The 26,176-nt window shown below is 49.7% G+C and overlaps 1 protein-coding gene across 15 annotated transcripts in view; it reads right to left on the bottom strand.

The window, feature by feature from the left end:
- Nav2 (neuron navigator 2) overlaps window positions 1-26,176 on the bottom strand; it is a 621,718-nt gene that overhangs the window by 100,196 nt on the left and 495,346 nt on the right. For all 15 annotated transcript variants that reach the window (XR_005974653.1, XM_041656370.1, XM_041656355.1 and 12 more), the window contains one exon: window positions 14,116-14,238. Coding sequence is in view for 14 of the 15 variants with exons in the window: in XM_041656370.1 (XP_041512304.1) it covers window positions 14,116-14,238 (123 nt within the window). In the remaining variant the exon portion in view is untranslated. The remainder of the gene's footprint in view (window positions 1-14,115; window positions 14,239-26,176) is intronic.

Raw genomic sequence — 26,176 nt, 5'->3', positions numbered from 1 at the left:
TGGAAGCCAGAAAAGGTTCGGCTTACACTAGGACCCCCAGCTCTAAAACTCAGGATTCTTCCTAGGCCATCTTAACTTGGGTAGGCTCTCCTTCTGGTTTTTCATATCTGTCTGGGAACACACAAAAGAAAGAGCAAGCCTTATGCCTGAATATGGAGAGGACTTAGGCAGAAGAGTAGCAACTGCCATTGGAATTGGGGGATTCTGGCTAGCCTCTAGGGTTTAGGAAGCCCCAGGATTCACCAACAAGCAAGGCTGGAGATTCTTTTCTATAACCCCAACTTCCCATGAGTCCAATGTATGATCCAGTAGTAAGTAGACACGATTAACACTATGCCAAAACTGTAACAAGAACATCTAAATTCAGTGAGCGAATGGCTCAAGGAGGCGAACCCTAGGCTCAAGTCACTTGGGGCAGCTAGGAACAGCAGAGGCCTCTGCATTCACCCTGGGCTGTCGACACGGAATCAGAGCAGCAGTGTGGTTGAGCCATCTCTCCAGCTCCAGCGCTGCTGCTTCTCAGACCTGCTTTCTGTGTGACTCCAGATTCATAACCTAGCCTCCCCAAGTCAGCTGGACCATCTAACTGGGGATTAGTGGGCACTATCTTTCCTGCAGAAGTGAGTATATGGATGTGTGCAGAGCTCACCTCAATCCAGGCCACCAATCACCAGCTGTCATTCCTAGTCACCCAGCACAGGCAGGAAAGAAGGGCTATCTATTATCCCTACCTTGTCCAACCTCAGGACCCACCCCCCAACTCCTAATCCCATTTCTCTTCAGTGACCTCCTGGGCTCCAGTTGGAGGCTGTGTTGCTTAGCATAGAAAGCATCTCTCCAACCTGGCTTCCTCCCAGCTGCTGGGAGAGCCATGCCTTCTTGGCTTCGCAGCCCACTGACTTTGAGAGCTGGTCACTCAGTGTTTGTATAGTGTTTAATCATTAGGAGGTGGAGGTTCTAATGCAGGGGGCTCCAGGACACCTGCGAATAAGTCAGCTATTTGCCTCTGTCTATCAAGGTCTGTTTTTGGAAGGCTTCTCTCCAGAGACACCTCGGACATAGTGGGCTCCCAGATGCGGGGAGGGGCTTATTCTCCCCCCTACCCCCAACACACACAGAGGTGGTGTGTGTGGGAAAACATCAATCCTGTGAGATAAAGTGTCATCCAAGATGGGATGGCCTCTTCCCAGAGCAGAACTCCCAGGATGGGATCTTGTCTTTTCTCAAGCCCTCCCCACTCAACCTGAACTGCTTCACCTCCCCCGACTTGTTTAACAAGGTCTGAGGCAGCTTTCATAGAAACATTCCATCCCCCTGTCCTGACACTTGATCTGAGTGTTCAGACCCTTCCCTTGGCAGCTCCCAACCTGGGAGAGGTTGGTAAGCCAGGCAGAGGGTACTGGTATCTCAGAAGACAGCTCCAGTCCGCCCTCCATGTCCCCAGATCCCCAGCACAGTCCCTCACACCAGGCTGATTGATCCACAGTGTTTGCTAGTCCTGATGAGGAAGGACTGTGGACTAAATAGCCTAACCCTGGCATGGGAGTGTCTGCAGGTAGCAGCTGTCTTTGGGATGGGAGGGATTAGCAGCCTTTCAAAGGACTCTAAAATTCCCTTGTACTGCTCCGACTATAGAGGCTGGAAGAAGGAGGGCCCTTGCCAGAACCGCCCAAGCTGGCTCCCGCCTGAGCCTTCTGAGAGAGTAAATGTCTGCTGTTTCTAAGATGACAGTAGCATGCATAGCTTAGGACAGGTGGCACAGCCACAGCCTCAGTCACCTCAGCTAGTCTGCTACTTGTCAGAGCCTGTATTAGGGAACCCAACGGCAAGTAAAATAGTCTTGGTCTCCAAGTCTAGCATTACAAAAATAGGAAAGGATTCAAGGTTAGGTTAGAAGTTAAAATAAAGGACCATGCAGGCTCCTTTGTAGGCATCAGGGGAGGGAAGTGATGACAGGATTCCCGTGCTAACCAAAGCTAACCTCGCTCCCAGGGCAAGGGCCCAAGCAAGGGGAAATGCATGACTTGTCAGGGTTGCAGCATGCAAAGCCATCAGAAGCGCTTGGTACCCCAGGTTGAGACAGGAGAGGTGGCAGGGCCAGGCTAGGAGGCCTTTTATGCCGTCTGTGACACGGAGCACCAAAGGCTTCTTAAAAGGTCAGATCTGGGGGCTGGAGAAATGGCTCAGAGGTTAAGAGCACTGGCTGCTCTTCCAGAGGTCCTGAGTTCAATTCCCAGCAACCTCCTCTGGCGTGCGGGCATACATTGACAGAATGTTGTATACATAATAAATAAATAAATCTTAAAAAAAAAAAAGGTCTTTGTCTGAGGGCCACAGACTATGCTGGGGCAACGTTTGATGACAGGGCTGGCATACAGGACGGTGGCTGACACTAAGGGCAGCCAAGGAACAAGAGCAGAGGTGCCAGGTTCGAGCCATGTGCCAGCTCTCTGAAGAGACTCCAGAGAGGCCAAGCCCATCAGCATGACAAGTACTCCTTGTTCGGGGAGGTCTCCCCTCAAGATTCCTGCAGAGGATATTCAAGCTGGGTCTCCCCACAGAGCTCCTCAGCTTGCAGACCCTGTTTCCCACCCTTTTATTCCAGATCATTAAGACCTCAGCCCTCTGGAGGCTTCCTGGGGGCCTTTGTTTAAAATGAGAAGCCAGCTACATTTAATTGCTCCAGCCAGACACCATGCCTCCCTCCTCCAATCCCTCCCCAAGGCAGCTTCGTCCTCAGCTTGTTGAGAAACATAATCAGGGTCTGTTCGGAGGCCCTCCTCAAATTATGGTTCTGATCTTTTGCTCCGAAGAGAGCTGGAATTATAGCTTGGCATGGAGAGAAGTTCAAGTCTACAGGGTCATAAACCCTTTCATGTTCTGTTTCAAGACCTCTGCTGGGGATTTTAGCAGGTTTGCACCTCACATGTGGCCCTGGGCAGGGTGGGGGGCAGGAGTAGGGGGAGTTAGAGCGGACCTCCAGCCTGGCGGTGTTCTTTAGCCTTTGCTGGTTACCCCTGGGGGGTCTCGGGCCTTCTAGTTTCTGTTTCTACTCCAGCAGCAGGTGGGCCAGAGCTGAGGGGAATGAGTGACATTGTGGCCGTGCACACGGCTGGGCCTGGGGTTTGCAGGGTCCATTTTAGAAGCTGGCTTTCCGAAGCGGTGGCTTCAGCTTCCGGTGCCCTTCTGTTCTCATCTGGGAATTCAGCAATCTTAGTGCCACATGGCTCTGGCTGCCATGCATTCTGATTGATCACTGAATGGCACAGGCCTTCTCATCCATCACCAATGGATTCCAGGCTCTCTAATCCATTACCAAATAGCACTGGGTAGCAAGCATTCTAACCCATCAGCAAATGGCACCGGCTGCTGAGGATGGAGGCACTCACTAACCTTATACTGGCATGGTCTCCCATTACCTTTGTAGCTTCCCATGAGGGAAACAGAGTTGAGACTCAGGTTAGCTCACCCACCTGGCCTCCAGATGTAGCTGGAAGCCCGAGGTAGCAGCCACTACAAGGCTCCTGGATGGAGAACACACAGCTTGAAGTCTGGAGTAGGACAGGGCATGGTTGAAACAATTTTTCCTACCCACCCATCTCGTCTTCTTGGATGTAGATGAGTACTCTATCTGCATGTACACACAGCTTTATGCCAGAAGAGGGCACCAGATCCCACTACAGATGGTTGTGAGCCACCTTGTGGTTGCTGGGAACTAAACTCAGGACCCCTGAAAGATCAGTCAGTACTCTTAACCTCTGAGCCATCTCTCCAGCAACGAAACCATTTTTCTAAAACTGGTAGTAAGCTGTGTCTGTGATCACTCAGTCTCCCAAGAGGAGCCTCCTAAACATCCATTTACTGAGGATCCAGAGTGCATCACCTGGGGGCCACACACTGTGGAGTCCAGCTTGCGTTCAGTGTGCGGTGGGAGCCACTGCAGTGAAGCTTCAGGCAGGGCACGGGAGTGCTGGAGTGTGCTAGGAAGGTTACATAGTAGCTGGTCAGAGAATCTGTCATCTGAAGGCCACAGTGAGAACGCTTGGGAGAGACACTAATGCCCCATGCTGCTGCAGGGTGTGTGAGGGCGGAGTAGAAGGGTTTGCAGTATATTTGGGAGACTGTTATAAGCCTTGACCTGGATGGAAAATGGGGAAGGAAGGAGAAAATTCAGTAATCTCACTGATGGTCTTATTAATATCCATTCATTCAACACCCGGGCAGCACCTGCTTGCCATGAGGCTAGCAAGGCTCCGTGCAAAAGCAAAGTCAAGACAGTCAACAAGGTTAGCATCCAGCTTCCTCCCATTGAAAAGCCCAGCCTGAGCCCTCACTATACCCAGCATGCCTTTCTGCAGCCATTGCTGATCCCCTATGGCAGGTAAGTGATATAGAACCATGAACCAGTCGTGGGGTCTGGGTAAGAAGGCATCCCAGGGCAGACAGGAGCTGAGTTTATCAGGGTTCCTTGGATGGAAGAAGCCAGGAAGTTACTCATCACTTCTAGGGGGAAGAGGGAAAGAGAAGGAAAAGGGGGAGAAAGGACAGGGGAGGAGAGAGGGAGGACGAAGAGAATGATCCAGCTAGTGCGAGCTAGATCTGGGAGCACTCAACTGGCTTCCTGCACCCAAATTTTAGAAGGGATCATGAGACCCATTGGACACATCTGTACCCGATAAAAGTTGATATGACACGGGGCTGAAGAGATGGCTCAGCGGTTAAAAGCCCTGACAACTCTTCCAAAGGTCCTAAGTTCAATTCCCAGCAACTACATGGTGGCTCACAAGCACCCTTAGTGAGATCTGGTGCCCTCTTCTGGCCTGCAGGGATACATACAGGCAGAACACTGTATACACAATAAATAAACCTTGAATGTTTCTAAGAGTGATTTTGCCTAGGAAGAAACTGAAGGATTTCTTCTTTCCTGAAGAAACTGAAGAGCTGTGACTCCTTCTGCCCTAACCTCAAGGCAAGCCACAGGGAGACGTGAGGACAGATACCTGCGAGCCGAGGGTGGAATCCACTGATCCACGCCATCTTTCATTTCCTCCAGCGGCCACTTAACGACCTCCACACAACCTCAGAGCTCACCACAGGCCACTCTGTGTCACTGAGCAGCGGGGATTCATGGGGATACGTCAGAGTGAGCCAGTGTCTTCCTGGGACTGTCTTTAAAGCAACAACAAGGGCCCAGCGATGGGAGGGGTCAGCTCGAGTGACCAGGGTGGAAGTGCTGGCTGGCCACCTAGCAGCCAAGCTGAAGGAGATGCTGCACCCTTGTCTGGAAGCAGCTCTGAGGCACCCTTGCGTGGGACACAACATTCTCTGAGCCACTCAAGAGCCTGGCCCCGAGCTGCACTAGGACTGCCCTTCTTGAAACTTCCAAGGAGAAAGTGGTACACAGCAGTAGGTTGGAACAGTCCAGGGATGGTGACACCTGCCAGCTAAGGAGCCACCAAGTACATCGTGGGCTCCCCCTTGAGGAAGGGTTGGAGCCCTATGGCTCCATCTCCCCCCTTTTAGGTAGACTATGTAGGCCAGGCTAGCCTTGAACTTGTGGTCCTCCCGTTTCAGCCTCTGAGTACTTGGATTATAAGCAGATGCCACCAGACTTTGCTCCTTCCTGCTTGCTGCCACAGGGAGCCTGGTGTACTAGGTAGTGTGTCTGTCATGTAGGCCTTTACAGTGTAAGGAAAGCGGCATACTTCCTGGTCAGCGCTGACCACCCCAAGGCTGGGGGCAGGCAGTCCACACAGAGCAATGGCCAAAAGACCATCCTAACACCTCTAGTAGAGTGTTATCTTACCAGCGACTTAAGATTTTGTTATCTTGATGAAAATAAGACTTCAACCTTGCAAACTTCATCTCTTAGCTCTTCTTGAAATAGAAGCTGCTTCAATGCTTGACAGGTTGTTTTTTTTATTATTCCAACGTCTCAGATAGGTCCAAAGGCCACTACTGTAGGCACAGCTCTGTCCTTCCTCACCCCCCTACGGGATCTCACTCTGATTCACCAGCCACAGACAGGCCTTCTTGTGTCCCCGCCTTTACCCGTGAAGACGCACATTCCACATGTCCTCCCAGATGAGTGGGGTACGGGGGTGGGTGTGGGGTGGGCTCAGCAAGGCAGCGGCAGCAAGCTCACGTCTAGACTTGTCTAGGAACTCAGTGGAGAACCCAGCTCCCATCTGAAGCGCCGACACAAGGTAACACATGCGATCATAACGTGTCAGCGGGATGAGTTTGAGATGTCCCTCCACGTGGGCTGAGCTCTTTCCAGAAATCACTTTGTCAACTCAGTCTTCAAGAACAATGGCTTGGCCAGGCGACAGTGGCACATGCCTTGACTCCTAGCACTCAAAGAAGCAGGCGGATCTCTGGGTTCGTGGTCAGCATGGGCTACAGAGTGAGTTCCAGGACACCCAGAACTACACAGACAAACCCTGTCTCAAAAAATAGCAATAATAACAGCAAAAAGAACACTGGTGTGAAGAAGCCAGGAGATGTTAAACGTCTTAAATCTATCAGCAGGTAAAAAAAATGGGGTGCACGTCTTAAATCTATCAGCAGGTAAAAAAAATGGGGTGCAGAGAGAGGAGGCTGAGGCAGTGCCACGGTTAGAACCAATTTCTTTGTGGTTATTTCAGGGTTAAGCTAGCCGGGCTGCCGGGACGAACAAGCAGCCCCTCCTTGTAACACTCCTTCCCAATATGGTATTTCATCACAGCAATAGTAACTAAGACAGGTGCGCCTCCGTGTGTGTCTGGAGGACAGAGAACAACTTTGTGGAGGTTTTTTTCCCTTTCTCCCACTCTTAGAAGGGGACCAAACTCAGGGAGGCGGCATTAGACAGCAAGCACTCTTAGCCACTGAGCCATCTTGCTGACCCTGAAGAATCTCTGTAACCAGCAGAAAAACAATTCCTGCCACGTGTCAAAATAATGAACCCCCACAGGAGAACCACGGGGCGCACATGGCTGCCCATCTTGCTAGCACTTGGTGTCATGTCCTGACTATAAACTTCTTGCACATAAGGACTGTGTCCTGCTCATCTTTAGACTCCAAGGACCCAGTACACAGAAAGCGCTCAGTAAATGCTCAGTCTCCAGCTCTTCTCTGCTGTCATGCTGACGTACAGCATAGCATGGGGCAGCTACCGTCTTCCTCATCTGAGGACTTTCCGCCACACAGAGGAACAAAGAGGACACATGGTCACCCTGGAGCTAATACACAGTAACTAGGCAATGCATTGGGTCGTGCAGGATTGGATCCAGGATGGGAAGTGTGGGGATATAAGGTCCACGTCACTCCAGGTAGTGAGACAGTGTAAGTCACTGTGTGTTTTCTGCTCTCCTGGCTCACATTCGGTGGTTCTATACTTCCCTTCACAGGGAAAGTAAGTGGAGCCAAATGACTCCCTTCGGTCAACACAGTCACCCCAAGGCTTTTAGAGATGTGTGGCTCATCACACCTGCCATCTCCTCATCATGGGGAGTATCAATTCTCAGTTGAAACAACAGTCCCTCTGGCACCCTGGTTCCCAGTCAGAGCCACGAACAACCCAACCTTCTACAGTGACCAGATGGTAAGGGTGAGAAGTTTTGGAGTTGCTTGTTATACAGCATAACCTGACTTATCCTAACTGATACCAGGACTTTCCAAGACCCCTCAGTTCAGTCACAGGAAGTTATTTTCTCCTGTGGGGCATACTCTGGTTGGGTTTCAGAACCTAAGCTTTGGGTTGCTGGGGGACTGAGGAGAGAGGAAATTTCCCAATTCTCGCCTTTTCTCTTGGGCCCCTCATTCCAGTTTTCACCCTTCTATCCGTGCTCAAGTTATCTTTTAAAAATTACTTTTATGCGTATGAACATTTGCCTGCACGTATATCTGTGCAGAATGTTCACGTCCAGTGTCCTTGGAGGCCAGAGAAAAGCATCATCCGGTCCCCTGGAACTGGACTCCAGACAGTCCAGTCGTTAGCCACCATGTGGGTGCTGGGAACTGAAGGTCTTGGCTAGAGCAGCCGGTGCTGCTAAGTTCTGCATCATCTCTCTACCTCCCACACAGCTTCTCTTTCAACAGCGGCTGGAAGGGCACCATTTACAAAAAAAAAAAAAAAAAGGTCTTTTGGGATCCTGGCTCTGTTCTCCAGCCCCTACTCAGCTGTGTCAGGGAGGGGAGTGTCTCACTGGGCCACCACACCTCTTGCCCTCTCTAAGCGAGAACACTGCTGGCAGAGGCAAGGCTGCAGGCTTGGCAGGCTGTAGGTTCCCAGCCCTTTACAGCCCTCTGGAGAATTCCTCCACTGCCCACTGCCGTTTAAGGTGCAGGCGGTTTGCTTCCTGTCATCACCGCCCCCCTGTTCAACCCAGGTGGCCTCGGAAAAGGAAGCCAGTGGCAGGGGCAGACTGGGGCCCTCCAGGAAGGCCAGTGTGGTAATTATCACCCTGTTACAACGGAAATAGAGATTTGCCTCCAAAGCCCCTTTTATGGGCTTTGAAACTGTGACTTTCACTCTCTCCCAGGAGGGAACGGAAAGGGCTGGGGCATGGAATGGATGGGGAGGAAGCCCAAGGAAGAGGACAGACCAGCTTCTGGGTGGGGGGTAGGCCTGTGTGCAGGACACAAAGAAAAACGGGCATCAATGGGGGTGACAGGGGCCCTTGGCCTTCGGAATGAGAAGGAAGAATGAGAGGATGGGGGTGGGTACAGGATGGAGTGGGAGGAGAGAGGGGAAGAGAGGGAGAGAGGGAGAGAGGGAGAGAGGGAGAGAGGGAGAGAGGAAGAGGCTTTCCACCTGCAGGTAGAGAGCCTCCTGTTATGGTGTCCAGAGGACTCCTGTGTGGCAGCTCGTTGCTGGCCCTGCTGTGAAGAGCTAACCGCAACACATGCACACTAGCTTCTTCATGGATGGACTCATCTGATGTGGTCACACTGAACGGGCTGTTAGGGGATAGGGTCTGACTAGAAGAAGTGGGCCAGCCACTGGAGGCCTGCACTTGAAGGCATAGCCTGTCTCCGCCTTCTTCCTGCTTCTCTGCTTCCCCGCCAGTCATGTGGTGAGCAGCACCTTCAACTGTGCCCTTAGGTCGGCCAGTCAGAGCGACATAACAATCCTGTCTCAGACAACTAAAATAAAAACTATAACGACTAGTGCGGGGACCATACCACTGTTAGCAAAGACCGAGAAAGGTAAGGTTTTGGAGGACTTCAGAGTCTTGGTAAACTCTGGTAGCCCTGGACTTCCAACATTACTAAAAAGATGGGCCGTCAGACTTTGATGTCATCAATTCTTCCTCTAACCCAGGCCACAAAATGACAGCCAGAGTTCTCAGTGTCCCTACTCTGAACCTGCAAGGAGGCCAAGGCCCGATCTGGGGGCTGCTGGGTGCAGAATGGTTGCTTTGTTCTCTGTAAGTCACACATCCTGGCAGGGTGTGGGTTTCTGGTGCTCTCAGGAAGAGAGCTGGGCTTGGCTTTGCCTCTCACCCTGAGTCTTGCTGTTACAACAGCCTCTCAATTCAAGTGGGAGCCGGGCTGGCTTTGAAGGCCAGGGTCAGGGGCTAAAGTACACACTGAGTCCTGTTCTCTTGACACAGTGTGACCCGGAAGGGCCAGCAGGGAGGAGCGTCTATCTAAGTGTTCCTCCAAGTCCCTTGCCTACTAATCCACAAGGATTGTCAAGATCCCTGGACATAGGACCTTTGCAGCGTCCAAGAAAGAGACGCATAAGCGGCAACTTTCTGCTGAGCTTTCTGTTCAGAAAGCACCTGACTTGCTAGAATCCGAGCATTGCCGCCATGTTCGGGGGACACAGTGCTCCCTGCAGAGACCATCTGAGGGACAGCCAGCCTCTCGGCCCTGCATCTTACACTTCTCCCTCCTCGCCAAGTGCCCTGCATTCTGTTATCTGGGGCCTATCATGTGTAACGAGCCACCTCCATCAGTTCCAGCTGATCCTCCCTCCACGGCTGGCTGGATGTAGTCACCGATCACTATCGGGAAGGGACTGGGATCCAGGGTGACAGCCCTGAAGAGTGACAGGAGATCAAGGGAACTTAGCACTTTGAGTTTATCGTCTTCATTATTTCTCAGAACTGACGGATGACATAAAGACTCACACTGACAAGCTTCTGTCTGCCAGGCCTCTGAAGACACACATTCCTGCTAGCGACTTTAATGATCCCAATGATACATCAGGCCATGCTGCAAATAGTCAGTCTGGGGTCTCAGCATCCTGTTCCAGTCCCAGGGCCAGCTGTGGTCCTGAGCTGGAGACTTTCCTAAGCCCAGGGTGTGCTGTCCTCTGCGGGCCCACTTTTCCTTGGCTGAGAACGAACTGGGGCTAATTCCCCATCGTTTCCCATTTCCTCAGTTGGTCTCTTGTGGTCTACTCTTTATGTATGCAACCATAAGCAAGGACTTGGATTTCTCTTTTTACCTAAAGCTTCCTGGAAATGATCTTACTTCTTAGACCGTTGCTTTTCGTGTTGTAAGTGAAAAAGAAGAGTCCCCCAGTTTGCATATTCACTATCTGTGGTGGGCTCCCTTGGTATTTCAGTCAGTGTCTCATGCCTACACAGTTCTTACCATCCACAATGTTTGTAAAATCATGGGTTTGATATGCTGGCCGTAAGTTCCAGCAAGCAGTATAATTAAAATATAAATATTAAAAAGAAACAGCTCGCTATCATTTACAACTATTTCCCATACTACAGTTAGACCCCTACTTTGTGAAACATTCCCTTAGCATGGAGCCAGTGGAAGAGATATCTGGAGAGTATTGTAAGTCAATGAAGGACTGGAAAGCTAGCTCAGTCAGGAAAGAGCTTGCCTTGCAAGTATCGGGACCTGAGTTTGATCGTTGATAGTCATGTAGCATATGCAGGGAGGTAGAGCCAGGAGGATTCTGGGGCTTGCTAGCTCACCAGCCTAGCCCACTTGTCTGTGAGACATCCAGTCTCAGAAACATAAAGGGACAGGGTAGACACCTCATGGCTGTGAGGTCATGAGGATTGGAGTTTGGATGCAAACACTCGTGTATCAAACGCTGTCTTTGTAAACACCCAGGGAAGCAAAGGTAGGAGGAGCTCCGGGACTTGCCAGTTTCCCGCCTAGCTCAGAAAACCAGAGGCCCAGGTTTAGGAAGAGACTCTGCCTCAAAGGCACAGGTAGAGAGGACAGATACCTGACACCCTTTTCTGGCCCGAGGACCAATACCTGATGTTCTTGAGCCTCTCCATCCACACACACACATATATGTACCTACACACATATGTGCGCCCACACAAACATGCATACACACACAGAAAGAAATAAAACCCCAGCTATGTCCCCTTAGCCAGCAGAGCAGCATCCCCACGGTCTATTCACAACAGCTGTGGGGTTTACAGAAAGTTAGTCCATTCCACAAGGATACAAATATACCCCTGTTGGTAACCTAGAATGCACGCCCCTCAAGTTAACTTGGCTTGCAATCCGCTTAGTCCTTAAATTATCATACCGGGCATGGGGAGACTGTTCATTTGGTGCTGAAATGAGGTGACGGAACAAATGGCTTCCGTCTTTCCAATCCTACCCTGGAATCTCCAAAAAGAAGCAAGAGAGGCTCAGCTGTCATGCACGATGATTTCTTAGTCCACCAGTGAAGCATTAGATAAATGGCCATCCTGAAGGCTTCTACTGCGGGGAGGCTGACCTCGTGAGACCTGCAAACATGCATACTATCCAACCACAACAGCATGAGGAGAAGCACCCCACCAGGGGGAGTTCTGCAGATGGTGATTTTCTCCTGGTGCAGTTTACTATAAAGATTTCAGTCACAGGGTTTATACTTTAGAAAGCGAAGTTCTCAGGGCTTGAGAGACTGCCCTTGTAGAGTATCACAGTTTGATTGCCATCACCCTCATGGCAGCTCACAACCCCTATATTCCAGTTCCAGGGGGCTCTGACGCCATCTTGTGGCCTCTGAAGGTACTGCATACATATGGTGTATACACATACATGCATGCAGGCAAACACCCATACTCATAAAAATTAAAAATAAAAAGAGAAGCTCTCAGAAGTTTCTACAGCTAATCCCTGTCCTGCCTTCCCTTCACCTCCTTTCCTTCCCCCTATTTTTGTGCTGGCCTGGAACTCACAGAGATCTGCTTGCCTCTACCTGTCAAGTACTGGGATTAAAGGTGTGTGCCACCATCTAGCTAGTTTTCTGTTTGTTTGTTTGTTTGGATGCACTAATGAGGAGCAAACCCAGGGCTCGTGCATGCTGAGTAAGTACTCAACCAACTAAGTATCCTCAGCCTTTGTATGAATTTTTTTCAAACCAGTAATTTTTTAGAATAGCAGAAACAAAAGCTAACTCCAGAAAGAGCTCTGGTAAAAAAAAAAAAAAAAAAAAAAAAAAAAAAAAAAAAAAAAAAAAAAAAAAAAAAAAAACTTTGGTTATCCTTGGTGTAAATGACCACACTGGACACCAGGGGACTCAAAGGAAGATATGCTGAGTTATAGACACTGGGCCAGATCCTGAGGTCTTGACAATTAACTCAGCACTACCCCCTACTCAGGTTTTCTAGCCTTGCCCCAGAGCAGCGGCTCTCAACTCAGGGGTTCTGACCCCTTTTGGGGGTCAAAAGACCCTTTCACAGGGGCTGCCTAAGATCATCGGATAACATAGATATCTACGTTATGATTCATAACAGTAGCAAAGTTAGAGTTATGAAGTAGCAATGAAATAATTTTCTGGTTGGGGTCACCACAGCATGAGGAATTGTATTAAAGGGTTGCAGCATGAGGAAGAGTGAGAAGTACTGATCCAGAGACTGCGAGGATTCCTCTTGCATTGTTGGGCAATATTTCAGTATTAGTCTCTTTACAACGTAGCCCTGTTCCTCTGTTGTAAGCCATAGAGCTGCATAGCTCACCTAGAATTTTTTAAAAGAAAAATATGTGTGTGTATGTGTGTGTGTGTGTCTATCAGTGTGTGGAATGTGTGTGGCATGCAGGTACCCACAGAGACCAGAAGAGGGCATCAGACCCTCAGGAGTTAAGGGGGTTTGAGAGCTGCCCAACAAGGGTTCTCAGCATCAAACTCCTCCGGAAGAACAGCAAATATGCTAACCCCTGGGTCATCTTTCTAGTCCCTCGCCTGCTCGGAGAACAGCAGGATAGTGGCCCTGCCTCACAGGACGGCTTCCCAGAACCCAAGAGAGGTACGCTAAAATCACACAGGAACTTCAAATCGCACGCTGGTGTCTAAGTTCCCCACTCCATCTCCAGCCCAGACGTGGAAGGAAGTCAAGTGAGTGGGAACACCCTTGAACACTCAGCTAACGAGTACCCAAGCTGTACACTGAGAGCCAGAAAGCACATCAGAGCTGGCAAATCATACAGTCCAGACCGCTCATTTCCTGGCTTGCTCAAGGCCAGGGAATTGGTTTAAGCCAGAGTCAGGGCTAGAAACCCTGATGCCAAACACTCAGTCTTTATGGTAGGGTGGACATAGGTTCATTTTGTCTCTGACCGACCCCTATTAATGCCAGTTCTCCACTGTGTCCATTGCATCCATACCTAAGCTTCACCACCTAACTCCAGGTGGCAGTTCTGCCCAAACCTCCTCAGGCATGGCCTGATCTCTGTTCTACACAGAGACCTTCTGGAAGTCTCAAGGTACCATGCCTAGAAAGCTGACTAATGGGAGCAGAAGTGAGCAGATCCCTGGGGCCTGCTGGCTGAGAGGTGCGGAGGAACAGCTACAACAGCAAGAAAACCACCCAAGCCCAAACTCTGCTCTTGCTTTCAGAAGCAGCAGCTAGCGTCGAGGACATAACTCAGTGGTAGAACGCCTCACAGACTCCATAAGGCCCCCGGTTCCACTCCCAGCACCACCACCAAATACACACACCTTACACCATATACAAGCAAGACCCAGGGACCACGGCAGCTCTCTGCTAATCTTTGTACCAGCTCTTAGTTCAGGTGCAACCTCAGGGCCACCCGGCTTTCCTTTGGGCTGAAGAGCACACCCACCCACTCTCTCAAGATCATGACCAGCATGCTGCAGGCCACCCTCAAGTGACTTCTGCTTACAGCTAAATCCGGGAGCAGTTTGCCTACCTGTCAGCATCTCCAAGGCCCAGGGAGGTATTTCGTTGTAGGGTCTCGCGCACCACAGCCATCCCATCAGGAAGCCGGTTCAGGCGACGAGTGTAGAGGCCAAGCCCGCCATCGGTCATATACCTTTGAAAGAAGAGGATGGCACATGTATAAGGTCAAAAGCAGCTGTACATAGTCTTGCCATTGTGTCCAGAAGCCCTGCGTGGATCCCTCGCACTCAAAGCAGAGAGGAAAGATTCCTCAGGCTCTGTCACTACAGCCCAAGGAAAACTCAGCTGCTGATTCAGTGTAGGATCTGGGGGGGGGGGGGTGGGGGAAGCAGGCCAAGCGTAACGAATCCAAACTCCTGGGGCTCTGTGAAGCAGAAGGGGCTGGTGAATAAAATCAGCTGTCAGACGCACTCATGACATGCTTCTGAATGTCAGCAATGGTACAAGCAGGTGCTTTTTACCGACTTCATGTAAACAGAACTGAGTCCCCAGCACGCTGTGGGCGAACGGACGATGGAATGGAGAAAGCAGGCGAGCTTTTGAAGAAGGCAGGAGAAGATGGAAGATGGAGACAGGCTCCCAGAGAGTCAGGCACCGCAGCGGCAGAGGTCTTACAGAACGAACAGAGTCCAGTTTCACCTTCAACACTGCTGTCCTCAGGGGTTTCCCACCAGACTCTGGGAGCGACACGCATGCTCATTTACTTTCATGGAAATGTTCAAGCTGTGTTCTGTTGAACTCAGTGTTGTCAGGAGTGTGTGTGTGTGTAGGGGAGAACCTCCAGAGTTTTCTGAAGAGGTGCCTTAAAGTCCACAAACCAGAGTTCCGGTGAGCAGAGTTATTAGCCAGAGGTTCAAGCACAGAGCATCTGTGCCTCATTCTACCTGGGTCTCCCTAACCCCCCACGGGGACTGGTTAGGAGGTCCACCCTTTAAACCTCCACAGGGATTGGTTAGGTGGTCCTCCCCTTAACCCCCCATAGGGACTGGATAGGTGATCCTCCTCTTAACTCCCTACAGGGATTGGTTAGGTGGTTCTCCCTAACCCACCAAGGGACTAGTTAGGTGATTCTCCCTAACCCCCGACAGGGACTGGTTAGGTGGTCCACCCTTTAACTGTCCACAGGGACTAGTTAGGTGGTCCTCCCTTTAACCCCCTGTAGGGATTGGTTAGGTGGTCCTCCCTAACCCTCCACAGGAACTGGTTAGGTGGTCCCCCCCTTAACTCCCTGTAGGGACTGGTTAGGTGATCCTCTCTAACCCTCCACAGGAACTGGTTAGGTAGTCCCCCCCCCCCCCTTTAACCCCCTGTAGGGATTGGTTAGGTGGCGGTCCTCTTCATTTCCAAAGGAGGCTGGGTAGCAGAGCTAAACTTAGGCAGAACAGTGAAGTTATCCATTTGATTGTGCACAGGCCCCATTAGATCATCGACTAGGTTTCTGCAAAAGTAAGACTTTGCTATTTCAAGTCTAATGACATGGAGCGCAGAGTCTCAGGAGTCACTGTGTGCTTGACTTCGCTGGCTGCACTGAATCATGGGAGGTTTCCTGCACGTGGCTCCTCAGCTTATTATGTATAGAGTGGCTCCTGAAGTCCTGGCCAACCCTGACTGCACCTGCTTTCTATCTTTCTGGGGAGGACAGACTTGAGAGGTGCAGAGTTTGCTTGGCAGAGTCAGGGTAGCCAAGTAAGGGGCAGAGAAGCAAAGTCCTCCCAGGAGCCTCATTGTTTGTGTGGTAGCACATGCATGTGCATGCACGCATGCGCGCATGCACACACACACCTGCTCATCAAGTCAATCAAACCAAGTGTTTGTGCTTGTGCCAACAAGGCAGAACAGACTGAACTTTTCACCCAGCCGTATGATTAAAAAAAAAAAAGCAATCTGAAAATCCACTGAATTATACACGTTGAAATGGTGTGTTTTATGGCACATGAATTACATATTAACGGAAACTAAAGTAAAAACGATACGATCACATCTACGGTTAAACACTCATTTGCTTAACTGCCTTTTAATGCTTTTCTCTCAGGAGACAGCGTGCTCCTCGAATGCTGGGTCTATTATTTTGTTCAAATCCATACCCCTAGCTCATCCCAATTCTATGTGTAAATTAAATATACTGTGATCACACATGTTAGCAAACTTGACAGCTAAGATACAAAGCAAGGCAAATGGAACGTCTATCTGCCACTGTACCCAGAACCCACCCATCTGTCCAGCCGTCTGTCTGCCCACCAGTGTATAACAGAGTGGGCAGCCTGCAAGTCCAACTAGCAGAAGGGGAGAACACCTCCCCCGAAAGGCACAGCCTCTGTTGGAGGCTGAGGCTGAACATTCAGAAGATGCCCTCGCGAAGAAAGCTGGGGAGCTCTTCCTAGCACACTCTCCTGTACCATGAACCCAGCCCTTGATCTTGGTCCTAGCCAAGTCACCCTGCCAGTTAGATAAACACATTTTTTTTTCCAACTGGGGAGATCTTGTCAAAGAACAAACAAACTAATTTTAGCAGCATTCATTTCCCTGCTGGATTTTTATTGCTGGTGAAACAATACATGCAGTTCGGCAATTACAAGCACCCGGGCAAGTGGATGTCCCCCCACCCCCCAGCTTGCTGCTGAGGAGAAGTGGGTCTGCTGAGCATTTCAGAGGTGGGATGTTAGGACAGACTAGAGCCTCTGAGCCACACTTACACCCATGCACATGAACAAAACACTGCACACACGCGTGTGCGCGCGCATACACACATACTACGAAGAGAAGAATTTTAAGTTTATTATTATTAGTGTGTATGTATGTATATGATGTGTGTGTGCATGTGTGTGATGTGTATGGGGGTGCAGAGGTCTAAAACTACTGTACGGAGCCAGTTCTCGCCTTCATGCATCAAGCACCTTTATCCATGGGGCCATGTGGTGGCCGTCTGCATATATTTCTATTTTCTGCCTCAGCAAAGCCATTCCTATACGAATGCCTGGCTTTCTGAAGAAGCGTCATTGTTGTGTCCATCTATAACCCTGGCCAGGGCTCAGAGACGTTCAACAGCCTCATGCTCTGAGGGCTTGGGAAGAGGCGGGGAAGTTACCTCATTTTTGCTAGTTCTATCTGAGGCTCACATGGGATGGGGACATGAAATGACTTGTCCAAGGTTACAAGCTAAGGAGACAGCTGATCCAGGGCTCAGTCCCAGAGCCCCAGCACCACAGCTTTCTCCTCCTTGGGGACACAAACAATTAGCATACGACCCAACGAGGAGCCGAGTCACTTCTGTATCTGCCACATGGGTTCCTGCCTACTTTGCAGGTTGCGGAATGATTCCCACGTAGCCCATCTGGCTTCTGCAGTGACAGTGATGAAGGCCTTTGTTCCCATCTTTCAAAGCTCCCAAGACCCCTGAACAGGACCATCTCATAATTCATATAGATAATGTTTCCATCATCTCTTCCAAGTGTCTACATCACAGCCGTTACATCGTCTCTTACACACAAATACAAGCACTTGGTCCTGTGGCAGCCTGGGTGGGACCAGAGAAGTGAGAAACCTGGCCTCTGCCTGGTGGGACTCAAAGTTATTGGGAATGAGGAAAATAATATTTCACTGCAAACAGGCCTATCATGAAGGTGGGAGAGGCTGGAACTTGGGCTGGGGTGAGGCAGCCACAGGTATCAGACGGCCGCAAAAGCTGGTCCTACAGGGGACACTGGGGTTGGCGAATGAAAAGGTCCCTCCAGGCACACGGAACCACACAGCACAAAGAAGGGAAAATGGAAGAGGCAAGGCAGGAAAAGAAATGAGTTTACCGTGCATGGCTGGAACACCAGAGATACAGGAGAATAGTGAACTGCATGGGGACTGAGGAAATGCATGGGGACGCAGAAGGGGTTGAGACCTCCCTAGTGCAGTAAGATGCAGAGACAGGAAGGTACCAAGCAGGTGAGTGACAGGCTTCAGTGTCAAGGAGCACACTGGCTTTTCCATGTCACCATCATTTCATACCCTATTTTTTAAATAAATTTTTAAAAAACATTTTTAACTACTCTCTCTCTCCCCCCCCCCTGTTTTAAAGATTTATTTATTTATTATGTATATAATGTTCTGCCTGAATATGTCCCTGCAGGCCAGAAGAGGGCACCAGATCTCATTATGATGGTTGTGAGCCACCATCTGGTTGCTGGGAATTGAACTCAGGATCTCTAGAAAAACAATCAGTGCTCTTAACTGCTGAGCCATCTCTCCAGCCCTCATACCCTATTTTTAACAAGACTTATTTATTTACAGTTTTAAATTTAACTTATGTGTTTGGATGTTTTGTCTGTATGAATGTCTGTGTACCATGTACATGCCATGTTTAGGAAGGTCAGAAGGTGGTGCTGGGTTCCCCTGGGACAGGAGTTACAGATGTTACAGAGCTAGAGATGGATGTGGACCACCGTGTGGGCGCTGGGAATCAAACGCGGATATCCTGGAAGAGCAACCAGTGCTCTAAACTGCTGACCCATCTCTCCAGCCCCCTATTCATTTAATTTTAATGACGTGTATGTGTGTGTGTCTGTGTGCGGTTATGTGCAAACATGTGCAGGTACCTAAGGAGGTCAGAGACCCTGGCAGCTGTCTGAGCTGTGAGCCCTCTCATGTAGGTGGTAGGAACTGATCTCTGGCTCCTTAGAAGGGCAGGTGCATACTCTGTGCTTCCTCTCTTGACCCTCACACACCTAATGCTTTTCTGGTGAGCATATATTTTGAAATATTATTCTCTCACAGGCTCTTCAGAAACCAGTTCTCATGCTGGCTGAGCCGCCCTGACTTTCATGGAATGATCAGGGTAGACCTTACCAAGTCCAAGAACACTGCAAAGGCCACGTTCTGGCTGTAAGAAAGAACTTTGTGTGGTTTTTGTTGTTTTGTTTTGTTTGTTTTTTCAAGACAGGGTTTCTCTGTGTAGCCCTGACTGTCTTGAAACTCACTCTGTAGACCAGGCTAGTTTTGAAGTTATAGATCTGTCTGCCTCTGCCTCCCAAGTACTGAGAATAAAGGTGTGTGCCACCACTGCCCAGCTGCAAAAAAAACCCCTCTTAAACTGACACTGGGTATGGAAAAAGCTTTGGAAATCCCACAGGATCCATCGGAAAAGAAAAAAAAAAAAAAACCACTAGACACGGAGCCCAAGGCTTGGTGAAGAGATGGCTTTTTCTTTTAAGTGCAGTGATGTAATAATACCACAGAACACAATGAAACTGGCTTTGTGAGCCACATTCAAGGCTCAAGATCAACCCAGTCTGCCTCGGTACCACACACAAGCTCAGGATCCCTCACCAGGAAAAAAGTCACCTTTGTGGAGAGCCGAGGTGGCAGGGGACTGGAAGGAACCCAACAGGTACGGCCTCGTTCCAGTAGCGTGCATTTACAGCTGCGCATGCTGGAACAAGGAGAGACCTCCCCAGTTGCAAGAAATGAAAGCCCAAACGGGAGGAGGGAAAACGCAGCAGGCTTGACAATTGCTTTTCTTCAAAGACCTGTCAGCTTGTCTGCAAGCTTCTGGACACACTTTCAGTATAGAAACGAACATAGGCAAATGGACTGAAACAGTTATGCCTAGGTGAGATGCCTTGCCAACATCAACATAAAGACACGAGCCAGGATATCAGCAGATACAGTGTCGCACAGAGCCGAGAGTGGGAGGTGAGCCCCTGAGCCCCACGCTTTAACAGCCAAACAACACGTGCTTTCAAGGCGCTCTCCAGGGCCGCAGCCCAGTGTGACATTGATTCTGCCAGTTTATTAGGATGTAAATTGAGTTTCAGGACAAACCTGTAAAAGGATCCTTTTAGCTTAGGGCCTCTTAGAAGTTAGATGGATAAACCTCCCTCTGGGTCACAGAAGGACAAGCTGAACCCTAGCCTGGCAGAGCTGCCTAATCCCTTTGAAGACACCAACCTTTACCAAAGGTGGGCAGCTGCTGGGTCTGGCTTAAGATGATGCATCTGAAATGCAAAAATAAGGTCGCAAAAAAAAAATGGGGCCAATTTTTTCGTACTGATTATAAAATGGTGGCACTTAAGTCCTCAGTTTTCAGTGAAGCACGCTGACGTAGCAAGGCGCACGTCACTCAGCGAACCCTGCCGTTCCCTCAGTGATTCTCCTATCCTCCTCACTGCATGCTCTTACGTATTTCTAAATGAAGTCAAAGGGAATCGACGATACTACTGCACTGCTTCCTGTCGAGGGGTCGCCCAGACGGACATAACAAAACAAAACCAAACCAACAGCAGTTTCTGGAGGAAACACAAGGGCAGCATGGCTTGCTCAGGTTTCCCTGTGCTGAAAGGACGGAATGACCCCAGTGAGGTGACACAGGCACAATCACTGCCCAGGCAAGGGCGGGGCAGGTAGGACAGCACTCGGGGTTCACTCTTGGCCTGCTGGAGGCAATTCTTTGAACGCACACGCACACTCTTCTCGGCCATTCGGGGAAACCCTCCCAACACCTGGGGCCCAGGGAATCTGTGACACCTTTCCTACCTTTCTGCACTGCTTTTTGCTGTCCCTGGGGGCTCTTCAGGACCTCACCAGATTTCCACCACTCCTCTTTCCAGGAGGAAGTGGGAATTCGACTTACATCTCTAGCTTCATCCTCCTTGACGTCTCCGAGGACTGGAGCAGCCACCTGCAGCCACACTACGCCACCTCGGCACTAAGCGTGGGGCACATAGCCTTGGCAAACAGGCTTCCAGATCCCTGAGCTGAGATCCTCACTGGGGAGGTTCTCGGCTCAAAGGACACCGGCACCTTCCTTGGCTTTGTGGCATGCCACATCCATCAGCAAGTCCGGGTTAAGATGAAAGGTATGGAGGCCCGGCTTGGTTGTACAGACTAGAGAAGCAAGCAGGCGGGGCAGCCACAGTTAGGAGTGAGCCCAGGAGGCCTGCAGACTACTCTGGCTGGCCCTCGTCAACAGATCCCACCCCTCCAGGGAGCCCTTGAAAGAGGCTGCTGAGCTAATCAGATGAAGCCTCAGCAGGCCTCAGGAGCAGAGGCAGCAGCGGGAAAAGACAGGCTGGCATTGAGGAGTAATTGCATGGCCTCAGCCCCTGCCCCAGAAACCCTCACTGAGGGAAACAGGTATAGCAGACTTAAGTCATTTCTATCGGTAAAACCAGGTATAGAAGAGCACCCTGAAGGCAAACAGAAGGCACATTTGGGATGTGGGGGTTACAACAAAATAAACTCCTTATAACCAGCTAGCATCAGCATCCTCTGGCAGCGTTTGGACCTGGACCTGGCTGTTTCAGTCAGACCATACACTCCAACTAGAGGATCCAAATACTGACCAACAGAAATGGTGACTTCTGCCCAGCACAGGGTGACCACTAGCATAAAAACACAGGTTCCTCTATTAGATCTATTTGCTTTTTTTTTTTTGTTGTTGTTTTTTGACAGGGTCTCACTCTGCAGCCCAGGCTGGTCCCAAACTTGAGATCCTCCTGCCTACACCTGACCTCTAGGTCATGGCCGTGTATCACCACATGAGAGACATCATGCCCTTTGGATTCTTATGGCCAGGGGCTGGAGAGATGGCTCAGTTGTTAAGAGCACTGACTGCTCTTCCAGAGGACATGGGTTCAATTCCTAGCACCCACATGGCAGCTAACAACTGTCTGTAACTCCAAGATATGACACCCTCACGCAGAGATACATGCAGGCAAAATACCAATACAAATAAATTCTTAAAAAAAATACAGTGGCCATGGGTGGTGGTGGATGTCTTTAATCCCAACGCAGGAGACACATAGGCAGATGGATTGAGTTGCAGGTTAGGTTGAATCTACATAGAAAGTTCCAGGCCAATCAGGGCTACATAGGGATACCCTGTCTCCAAAAAAAAAAAAAAAAAAAAAAAGTGGATATACCTATACACACAAACAAGTACATAAGTCATACAAAAATCTTGTTTATTATTTGTGTGTATGTGCATGTGTCTATAGGCCAGGAGATAACTTTGTGAAGTTGGTTCTCTCATCTTACCTTTAAAAAAGTCTGATGTGTGTGGCTGCCTTGCATTTGTGTCTGTATGGGCATCAAATGTATGCCTGGCACCTCTCAGGGCCAGAAGAGGGCACTGGATCCCCTGGAAATGGAGTTAGTGGTGGCCGTGAGCTGCTACATGGGTGATGGAAATTGAACCTGGGTCCTCTGCCAGAGCAACAGGTGCTCTTAATCCCCAAGCCATGGCCCTAGCCCCTCTCCTCCTTACATCCATGGGTTTGGGGAGAGAACTCAGGCTTATGTGGCCAGCACCTTTACCCAAGAAACCACTTCTCTGGCTCAAGAATTTTAATTTTTGAAAAGCTGAAACTATGTGAATGAAATGCATCCTTAAATGGACCAGAAAGCTCAAAGCTATAACCAGAGTGTCCTTAGCACCTCCTATTTAAGTAAATGGGCAAGCATAAAATACTCATCATGATCCATGAGAACGCTTGTTTAAAGTGGGAACTATCATACAGCATTCTGAAGAAACGCTGCCCGCTTTGGGAAACGGGCTGGCCCTGTACCTGGGGATTTGTCTTGAGTTCTCTTTATTGTGGTTCAACTGTTAGTGTGGACTGCAGCAAATACTTCTAGCACCAGCAGGAAGCTTTCTGTCCACACTGTGAAAGATGAGAGGCATCCTAACACACACAGGAGACCGCTCTCTAGACAAAGCCTTCTTTTAAGTTCCTTCTTGGCATGAAATGTGCTGGTCAGAGATGCATTGATACCCAGGAAGTCTCACCACTCAGATGCACCTGAGTCAGCAGGGACTCAGAGAAAAAAAATACACATTCCAGAACCATGGCTTCTTGGTCATTGGCTGTCTTTAGCAGGGTTGAGACTAATTTTTTTTTAAGAAATATTTTGATTTTCAGAGCATTTTAAGGTTTATAAGAAAGTTGTGCAATAAGTATTGAGTTTCTTGGCTCCTTCCCTTCCTCAAGGTCTGGTCTATATTAATATTTTATACTCATGTGGTACATGGTGGCCACTGACAAACCCATTCCACTGATAGGTGATGCCCATCTTCACATGAATTCGTCTGTGTTTCTAGCTCTGCAAAAGTCATGTGTCCAGGGGCTGGAGAGATGGCTCAGTGGTTAAGAGCACTGGCTGCTCTTCCAGAGGACCCAGGTTCAATATTCAGCACCCATATGGTGGCTCACAACTGTCCCGAACTCCAGTTCCAGAGGACTTAATGTCTTCTTCTAACCTCTGCGGGTACTAGGTACAGACACATGGACAGGCAAAACATACAAACACATTAGTTAAATTTAAGAAATAAGGAAATGTCAGGTGTGGTGGCTTATGCCTTTAATCCTAGCACTTGGGAGGCAGAGCAGGTGATTTCTCTAAGTTCGAGGTCAGCCTGGTCTACAGGGCTGGTTCTAGGACAACCAGGCTACACAGGGAAACCCATTTTGAAACACTCCCCTCCCTGTCCCCCAAAAAAAGGAAGAAAGAAAAGAGATAAGAAAACAACCACGCCTTCCAGACTAGTATTACAGACTATAATTCAATACCCTAAAAATGCCCTGGCCACTGTTTCTGCAAAATCTTTATTTAAAACAGGCACATTGGGAACTCTAACCTGGGAAGAGCCTGTCGGAAATGGCACTGTAAGTCCTGCCTGAAATCAGCAAGATAGGCCTCTGTTTCCCTAAGAATTAGTTGTCATGATGATTTGAGACAGAAATCTTCGGTAACCGGCCCTGGCTTCCTCTGTGGTGAGAGGCAATGTCCACCCATGCTAACACGACCTAGGCTGAAGCTGATCTAGTTGTGGCCTCCACCTCAGGTCCCTTCTGAAATATCAGCCGACTAGCAGTCCAGACTGAGAGATGTCCAGGCCATGGAGCAGTCCACCTGGTGGAGGTCCAGAAGGCTGGGGAGGTCATGGGTGAGGAGCATCAGTCACGATGAACTCAGCACAGGGGACAACATGCGGTGGCCTCACAGGCATGTCATAAATCAGACAGCCTCTGCACTGTCAGAAGAATCCTTCCTGGGCTCGGGATAGCGCTAGCCATACAGGTGGGAACCTGAATCTGGACTCTAAGAATCCACACAAAAGCTGGACTTGGAAGTGTGAGGATCCGTAATCCCAGCACCCCACTATCGAAAGTGGAAAGTAGAAACAGGAGACTCTCTGGAAGCCTGTGAGTTAGCCAGCTGGGTAACACAGCAAGCAAGGGACCCTTAGACAAGGCAGGCAAGTGAGAACAGCCAGTCTCTGTCCTCTGACCACTACATGCATACATATTCCTGACCACACGAAGTCCTCCCACAAAGCACACCCAACATGCTAAGAGCTACTGGCTATGCTTCTGGGATGGCTGTAACTTGCTGTCCCAAAGTTTCTGATCTACCAAAGTATCACATGACACAAGTTCACTTTCCTTTACAGTCAGGAGCATGGATGCTGGCCTTGAGTTTTCTCTGTCCTCTCCAGAAGATGACTAGAGCCCTCGGAGACAGAACCAGAAGACACCCAGTGTCTCTTGCTCTTCAGACTTCTGCAGACAGGTCAGGGGAACTGCCTCCGCCTCTACGACACTGGGGAACGACTGTGTGTCACTGTGTTTGAAGTCCATACAAGTTTCACCTTGCCCTTATCAAAACTGTAGCTGAGGGAGATGCCAAGGTGCCCTGAGAACATGCAGCGAGGGGCCACTGGCTGGCAACTGAGATGTGCCTCTACTGCAGACTGCATCATGAGGTAGGAAACAGACGTCAGGAGGTCCCTGGGAGAGGGGAGGGCTGCAGAGCGGGCTGGCTACAGGAGGGCTACAGGTAGGTATTTGTTCTGGAGGCGGCTCATGTTTAACGCTGTGGCATTCTGTTTTTCAACAAGGACTTCAGGGAGCTGCTGTTCTGAGGGAGACAACAGCCTGCATGCTGGGGGTACAAGAATCCAGGTCCTTGACTTTACAGCTGCTTGCTTGGGGCTCAACAAAGGTAAAAAGCAGGGCTAAGCACCAGAGAGGGCTTCATAGGAGAGGGACCTTCAGGAGGAATCTGAAAGGATCAGCAGGGAAGGCTGGGTTGGGGTGAAAAATCTAGCTCATACATTTATTGACACATACAATAGTAAAATTTCATAAGCATGTATTACAAGCCAAGAAACAGAATCTGCAGAGATGGCTCAGCAGTTAAGAGCATTTGCTGCTTTTTGCAATGGAGCTGGGTTGGGTTGCCAGGGCCACATAGGCTGGGCATGCTAGTTGCATTCATAACACTTGGGAGAACTCCTCTTTGTCAGGATAATTGACACAGGTATGTCCCCAGAGGGAGCAGATGGGACACAGATGTGTACGTGGACAGGTCTCTTCCTATACAGCGAGGCAGCTGCTGGAGCTATGGCAGCGGAGGGATGAAGCCAGGAGTTACTCGGAAGCCAGGTGACTGACCAAGCACACAGGCAAACCAGTCATCTCTGCTGATGGACAGTAGCCAATAGTGATGAGGACCAAACGCACCTGGGGTGCTCGGTTAGGCGGGTGGAGATATGAGAGAAAGGCTCCAGAGGAGAAATGGGGCTAATAACTGTCACCTACAGAACACACAATCTGTCCTCAGTCAACACACCAGGAGCTGCAGTAATAACAGCTGTGATCCACAGACTAAGGGATGGAGTCCCTGATGGTGTTCGGTTGTTTTTCCCGCCCCCCCCCCCAACTCTTTAACTTGCTCCAATGCCTCTACTCCCACAAACAAGAGCTATGACTAGATAAGCTGAAGGCACCATTCAAACACGGCTGGGGGCAAAGCTGAGTTCTGTAAGCCACCTTTAATGCCTTCTCAACTTCTGCTTTCTTTGTACACAAGAAGGCATAATGGCTGGTGTGTGAGCAGTAAGCCTATAGTGGGTCTCAGCAGCCACAGTTCAATGTGCCACTGAACCCTTTATCCTGTGATACAACTCAGATGGGAGAGTGCTTGCTTGGCACAGACAAGGTCCTGAGTTCTACCTCAAGTGCCATGAAAACTGGGCGTATTGACATAGGCCTGCAATCTTGGCACTAGCAAGGTGGGAACAG

This window comes from Microtus oregoni, unplaced genomic scaffold, assembly GCF_018167655.1.
Source record: "Microtus oregoni isolate MIOR12 unplaced genomic scaffold, Mior012 000000F_ref0000247, whole genome shotgun sequence".
NCBI lineage: Eukaryota > Metazoa > Chordata > Mammalia > Rodentia > Cricetidae > Microtus > Microtus oregoni.
Note: the sequence above shows the minus strand (reverse complement) of the source record. Positions and strands in the feature narration are given on the sequence as shown.